This window comes from Montipora capricornis, chromosome 2, assembly GCF_036669925.1.
Source record: "Montipora capricornis isolate CH-2021 chromosome 2, ASM3666992v2, whole genome shotgun sequence".
In the NCBI taxonomy this organism is placed as follows: domain Eukaryota; kingdom Metazoa; phylum Cnidaria; class Anthozoa; order Scleractinia; family Acroporidae; genus Montipora; species Montipora capricornis.
The window spans coordinates 22,528,035-22,535,534 of record NC_090884.1 but is presented as its reverse complement, the minus strand read 5'-3'; the positions used below and the strand labels follow the sequence as shown (position 1 = coordinate 22,535,534).

Sequence of the window (7,500 nt, the reverse complement as noted above, 5' to 3'; positions counted from 1 at the left end):
TTAATGTTAAGAAATTGAGAAATTTTATATTATTTTGTACTTTATCTTAAAATAATAATTTGAGTTAGTGTTCTCTTTTTAACATACAACTTACTCTTATTTTTGGTATTTGATAAGCTCTTACCTTAGGAAAAATGAGATTAATAGTGTTCTATATTTTGATCTGATATGGATATTTTGTTACATTATTTTGATACTGTTCAATATGGTCAATGGTTAAACACTTAGAGCCTTTTATGGGAAAGTTAAGAGTATCCATATACCTGTTTTGATTATTAAAAAGGAAAGGCTAAAAAGTCCATTATTGAATCTTTATAGAATCTGAAATTTAACTTTTGTTGAGGAAAAAATGTGAATGTAGTAAATATTGAACTGTATTTACAAAAAAAACACTGTACTTTGTCCAAGCTACACCAATAATTGGAATAATAATTATTACCGGGTAGTCATAATTATGTGTGGTGAATATTGAGTGCATTATGAATATTGATTTATGAATATTGATGAATGGGCAAGTAATGTTTAAATCCACAAGCAATAATCTAGTGTCCTTAAGAAGGTTTTTTCACTGGTATTTATGCAATTTTAGTCTTTATTGAAAATTTTGGGGTGGGACAACAAATATTATTGCATTTTTTTATTGGTTTCTGTGTGTTCTCCTTGCATTGTTTTCAGCTGTTGATAAGACTCTTAATGATAATGACTGTTGTGTTTTGCATATCTTCTTACTCTTCGTGTTGTTTCAGGTGGAAGCCAAAAAAGCTGAACAGCAGCAACCCCGTGGTATGGGACAAGGTGGAAATATGGGAATGGCAGGAGGTCAGATGAATGCTGGATATGGAAGAGGACAATATGGATACCCTCAACAACCAGGTGAGGTTCAGTGCAGTGGACGCCATTGTTTTTACAATAATGTCTTAGTAAACTCGACTGTAGTCCTTTGTACCAACATGGATACATAAGTTAATTATCAAGAAAATTACTGTAGTTATTCGGTTATAAGGCGCACGGTTTTTTCATGAAAAATCTGTCTTTGGGTGGCAAGTTAGTGCTAAAATCGGGGTGCGTCTTATAGCCAAGTATTTTCGTGCAACAAAATCTTAAGATCACAATTTGAGAAGAACTTGCAGTTTAAACAACACAAGTAAAGGACACTAGTTGTCAATTAAAAAAAGAATAGTGCTTTTAGAGACCTTTAGAACACTAAACGACTTCAAGAGAAAAGCAAACAAACAGAAATTTACATACATGCTTAAAAGCACGTGCTCAGTAACGTGATACCAATGACAACAACACAATCGTTCGAAACTTGTTTTGAATTCCGAGAATCGTATTTGTCGCTCGCATGAAAAGTTTCTTCTCTGAACAAACAGTGTGGAGATAAAACATACCTTCTTCGTTCATCCAGCCTTTCTGGTGCACTGAAATTTGCATCCTTGGTGGCGTTTTGATATTCAGCTGTCGAACACCTTTGAATGTGACTTTCGGTGGGAGTTTTTCGCCGTTTGGTTTCGCTTGAAGTCTGAACTCTGAACTCTGATTATTTATTAAGTCGGAAGGTTCAAATAAAAGTGTATGCGTTGTATGTTTATCATTTCAGGTGTCAACCTTTAGCTTTTGTTTTTACGTATATCATTAAATGCGTGACTTTTTCACTTTGTTTACGTTAACAAAAAGAGTTCGCATGCCAATTGTGTAAGGATAATTGCTCTCAAATTCATCACATCCTTTTGATAACTCTCAATTTTTTTGGTGGGTCTTATAACCCGGTATTTTCGCATAATTTTCAGTTTGAGAACTTAGCTTGATTAAATTGCTAAGTTTGGGGTGTGTCTTATAACCGAGTGCGCCTTATAACCGAATAACTACGGTATACTAAGTGAACAGGTCTAGGTATTAGTTTTGACACATTGTGTGAGTGGTGATATTTCTAATTTTCAATTTAAAAGTTTCACGGCACTCAAATTACTAGTTCTCAAACATCTTTCACAGATGATTGTTTTTTTTTTTTATCACAGGTATGGTTCCACCTTCAGCAGCCATGGGAAGAGGTTATCCAGGCTATGGTGCGATGGCCCCAGGATACCCAGGTGCTAATCCTATGGTGGGAACAGCATATGGATATGGTAAGTAATGACATCTGCTACTTGTTTTATCAATTGGCCGTGAGTATAGAGGACCCCTGTACCTGCCTGCTGTCAACATATAAATGATTTTGTAATGTTCAATAACCCTCTGTTTAGCAGGGATGGGAGCACAGGCAGTTCCAGGGTATGGCGTTGATCAGTCATCAATATATGGTGCTCAAGCTGGCTCAGCTGCAGCAGGAGGTACTATAATGTTCTATTTGAAAAGCAAAGAAAAAACAGAGATAATGCAGTTTTGTTATTTACTGTATATTATTTTCAGCAACTGTTTCGTAAACTGACGGTTAGTGCCAAAGACATAAAGTAGCTTCCACTGTCGATGGCCAGTTCCTGAACAAAAATGGCTGCAATGGGTGGCAGATACTGGCATTGTTGCCATAAGACCCCACACATGGGAGACAGGCAACCCTGTCATTTATGAAAAGGGCAAACCCTGAATTAATTAATGATAGACAAAAAGTTTACAAATATGCCCTTCAAATTGGAAGGGATAGGGGGATGTGCAAATGTTTAAAAAATCACTAGATTAAATTGCATCTATTCTAACAACTATTAAACAAGGTCATTAACTTGCATCCAACCTATTTACAATAATGTCTAAGTTCAGTGTGTTTCTTTGTCAAATAATTAAAAATGTGGCTACCTCTTGTTAAATTTCAGCCTTTGGTCCAGGTTATGGTTCTGCTCCTACCTCAGCAGCGGCATCCATGGCTGCAACATCTGGATATGCTGACTATGGGCAAATGTCAGCAGCATCTCAAGGTGCGATGGCAGGAGGACCTCCTGGAGCTCAGCCACGTCTTGACACCCCTGGTGCACCTGACTATACTGCTTATGGTGAGAATCAATAATAATTGTTTTGCATGTGTCACGGGTTAATTTTTGAAATACACAGTGGGTTTCCAAGAAGCTGAATCTTGGTGTTCAATTTTACAGGTTTGGGAAACTATCAGCAGCAGGAGTCTAGCTATGGTCCTGCCAGATCATCTTTCTCGTCGGATACTGGCAGCTATGGAAATTACGGTGGTGCTGATCAAGCAAACTATGGAACATCATATCCCCATGGGGGAGGGGGAGCGGGAGGAGAGCCTTTTGGAAGAGGAGGGGGAAATGTGTCACGTGGTTACCACCCCTACGGACGTTAATATCACCCCAAACTTCGAGCTTGTCAATTCGTTTTGCGTGAACTCGAAAGATTTGACACAACATTGCCATTTGCAAGTCCATTTATGGTCTAAACTCTGAGAAACGTGTTTTAATTTTTCCAGTTATTTTTAACTTCAGAAAGCCGTTTAACGTTTAAGTCACACAGTTGTTCATTTAGCGATTTCCTACAAAGACTGTTGGTCTCGTGCTTATCGAAACATTTTTAAAACTGTTCAGGCTCTCCTGAATGAGATACCTACCATACAGTATATGGGCCATTTTCTCTTATTTCATCGAAGACAACATTTGCAAAAAATCCACTAAATTGGCATAGTATTAGTTTTTTTAAGCCGTAAATACAAAAGTGTTTGTAAGTGCTGCCATGTAGCCAATAATTTAAACGGATCATTTGCAAGGCGAGACCTTCGTGAATCCGAGGCCGCCAGTAAAGGTACAAGATTTACAGGATTTATAGTATATGTGTAAAGTAGCACTTTGATCCAGTTCTAACTAAGAAGGCAATAGAATGTGCGCCCCTCTTAGATGAAAGGTACATTATGGCGCATTCATTGTCACAAAGCTTGCAGCTTTCGGTCGGGTGACTTGTGTGTCGTTCAAAATGACAGCTTTGTAGCAGACTAATTTCTCGGGGCTTCTTTTTGCTCGTTGTACACCTTAGCAGGCAGCTTATGTTGAAATTTTAATGAACACATTAAACTTTTTATTATCTCTTGCTTGTCATTGATTTGCTACTGGTTTTAAGGGCATTGAGGTTAATTAATTAAGACAGTAGCGAGATTTAGCTTCGCGTATACGTAAAACAGCAAACACAAAAAGCCAGGCTGTTTCTTACAAAAGTTGGAAAATTATCTAATCCTAAGTAGCGAAAAGGCTGGCAAATCTCAAATTCAGCCGCTTGACGTTTGCCGTAAACGCGGTGCCAAATTCTTCTGGCACAGTTGTCCACAAACGCAAATCATGGGGCTTTACCAACCACAGCCCACAAACATATTCTACACTGCTACACATTGTTTCATTACACTGTCATCTTGCACGTGACCCGTGATCCGGATTTTCGATAAACCAGTAAACTATAAAGGAAAAATGAGAGTGGTTAGTGAAGAATACCCTTAGCCTCTTGTTTGTCGATAAGATGATGGCCACCAAGAAACTCAACCTCGTTCACAGGGTCTGTCTTCTTTGCTTCCTTTGTCTTTGAGGAGAGAGACCTCAGGCTGGTCACGTGGCACTGGTCGTCAAGCATTTTCCCATTGGGGCAGAGTTTTCGTTAAAGTTTGATCCCGCACTCGGCGAAAGCGTATTCGTTTGACAAGGAATAAACTAGACGTTCCGTAAGCGTAAAGTGGGTTGCCTGTGGTACGTGTTACACAAAAAAAAGAGGGCATGACTTTGGTGGTATTGTAATCAAGCGTTCCTGTTAATTTTTTCAAGTGGCGGGTTATTTGGACCATTTGAGGTGTCACCCAGACGTCGTGCCAGCAGTGGCCCTTTGGCACACACATGTTCTCACGTTGATTATTTTGTAATGTCCTGTCCTGTTTGAAGTCTCACTTTTTCAAGCTTTGGTGATAAATTCAGGTCAAAGATAACAAAACGCGCTCTTGAGTAAAACTCGTTCAATTCTTCTTTAGATAGTTTGACGGACGTTTTCCTGGATGTCATGCGGTTTGCACTAAGCAAACGTTTATTCCACACACTGAGGAAGGACTGAACATGTGTTAACGCTTCATAATTCGTCTTCTTTCAGTCAAACAACGTACTGAATGCTGATTTGTTAATAAAGAGGGCATTATTTTCTTACTACTAATTTTTAGTCCTTTTGCTTGTGAAATATCAATTACTCGCTCACGATTGGTGGAGCGCCAAAAATACTAGCTCCTGATTGGCTGAACAAATCGCTTCCACGTTCAGTTGGTTTCTTAAGTCTCAGTAAAACAACTTCGTCTTCTTTGAAGTTTGTCTTTTAATAAATTCGCGTTGCATTCGCTAAAATGCCATAGAAAATAAAAAACTAGATACTCCGGAAGGTGAATTTTTTAGTTATAAGAGGAAGAGCAATAGATTTTTCTCATGAAAAGCTTAAAACTTGGATCGACTTGCGGTTGAAAAACAGTGATGATCTCGGCATCGCGTCAAGGGTTTTCTCGTCTTTACCAAGGCATCTTGCAACTCGCCAAAAAAGGTCGCAGGACATTTTTCCATTGATGGGAGGAACGAGTAGCTCAAACTTGGTGGAGGAAGTTTTTTCTGTGGATAACCGTTTGCTTTTTTTAGGTATGGCCATTTCCCAGTTTTTTTCTCCGTTTAGCTTCGTCTAGTCTCCTTCGCAGCCGTTTTTTGGATGTCACGCAACGCTGCGAAGGAGACTAAGCTTCGTCCGACCGACTCAAATTTTTGGCATTTTCAAAAAAAAATAAATAAATAAAAAATAGGAAGTGATGTTTTCAAACCTTTTTTACGTCGCATAGTAGTTTCGGTGGTGGATCCTTTTTCCCACGCTGTCTTAATTACCAACTTTTCCGCCATATTGATTTTGGGTTATCGTCTTGTTGTTTTCCTGGCTCGACAGTTCTGGTGCTTTGGTACCAGGCCTCCGATTCCGAGACTGCTTATACTTTTTTTAGGTTGCTCTTTGTTAATCCGACGGACCGACCCAATATGATGACCTATGCGTATTTTTAAGTGGACTGTTCTTATTTTCAAGTGGTAGAAACCTCAAAAGCACAGATGAATTAAACAAATTAAAGCTTAACATTTCGTTAAATCGTTGTTGCGTTTGTTCAGGACTGACACTCGAATTTTTCCCTCGAGTGGATAATACCATTTTTTACCGTGAACAGGAAACTTTATTTCACGTTTTTCCATGCTTAAAACATTGAAGTTTGTCTATAAGAACTGTCGCGTTTTTACAAGGAGACAAACGTTGGCCGTGTAGCACTTATATTTGAACAGACTTAACTGATTAGAGTGTAATGTGAAGTGCTAAGTATCTACCCCATATGAACCATGTGAGCGTTAGCTCTACTGATGGAAATAGGCCCACCCAAGACAGAGAAAAATTCTGACCAGGGTGGGAATTGAACACACGACCTTCGGGTTAGATCACCGCCGCTCTACAGACTGAGCTACAAGGTCAGACGGGAGCAGGCCGTGGGAACTGTAGATGTTAAAGTCACGGCAATGAACATGTACGAGTACAAGGAGAGATAACGGTTTTTTCAAACGTTAGCCGTGTAGCACTTATATTTGAACAGACTTAACTGATTAGAGTGTAATGTGAAGTGCTAAGTATCTACCCCATATAATTGCACCAATTAAGGTTCAGAGTGTGAACATGTCGGATCATGATTCGGAGAAGCTTACATTTCTGGAAAATCCTGTCACAGCAAACTTAAATGGCTTATAAAAAATCGAAAGGGCTTGGAGCATGGCGGGCGATCAAGAGAACTGTTTTTTGCCAGTTGCGTTCATTTAAAGTTTAAACAAACTTGAATGTTTTAAGCATTGAAAAACGCGGAAAAAAGTTAGCCGTTCATGGTAGCTCGAAATGGTAGTATAAATAGCAATCATTTGTACTCGTTTTGGACGTAAAGAAGTAGTTGACTTGTTTGTTTGCTTTGCTTACGAGCAAACAAGTGTTTTTACTCCGCTTGGCTGATTGTTTTTCGAGGTGCATCAACAATGTTAGGACAATTTTGCCCTCTAAGTTATTAACAAGTTATCGCAATGGGTCCTCGTAAAATTAAGGATTAATATCACTTGTGTTTTCAGAAGTTGCTAAAATTGCCCTCGTCGCTGGGCAAATCGGTCACACAATCCTAGAACCTCATTTCCTTGTGCAGAGACAATTCAGATTTCTCGTCATAGTGTTGTCGTCAAACCAGTTTTGGCCGCCAAGCTGAGATTGGGGAGCTTAAAAGCACGCGAGTTTTTTAGACGCGAATGGCAACCGGAAGAGAACATTTCGTGTGTTAAGACAGTGGTGTCTCCCACATTTTTAAACGAATCATCTCTAATGGAGAAAAGATACTTAGTAATGTAAATGTGGTTGTGTGAAGACAAGTTAAAAGGCAAAACGGCTCACTTCCGGTTGCCGTTCACGTCTTAGCCAACCTCGTCCCCAGGGCGCTTTTCCCTGGTTTTGGGTGGGGCGGAGCGGTTGGCGTAGCTAACGCGGCGCTCGCCA

General features: G+C 39.4%; 1 protein-coding gene across 2 annotated transcripts in view; it reads left to right on the top strand.

Moving 5' to 3' along the window:
* LOC138039108 (RNA-binding protein Musashi homolog 2-like) overlaps nt 1-4,026 on the top strand; it is a 17,864-nt gene extending 13,838 nt beyond the window's left edge. Inside the window, exons 9-13 of one of the 2 annotated variants that reach the window (XM_068885290.1) lie at nt 747-873; nt 2,019-2,126; nt 2,247-2,330; nt 2,808-2,984; nt 3,084-4,026. In XM_068885290.1, coding sequence (XP_068741391.1) covers nt 747-873; nt 2,019-2,126; nt 2,247-2,330; nt 2,808-2,984; nt 3,084-3,292 — 705 coding nt within the window. In that variant the 3' untranslated portion in view covers nt 3,293-4,026. Of the gene's footprint in view, nt 1-746; nt 874-2,018; nt 2,127-2,243; nt 2,331-2,807; nt 2,985-3,083 lie in introns of both variants that reach the window. The other variant, XM_068885289.1, reaches the window with a different exon arrangement.
* The last annotated feature ends 3,474 nt before the right edge of the window (nt 4,027-7,500 follow it).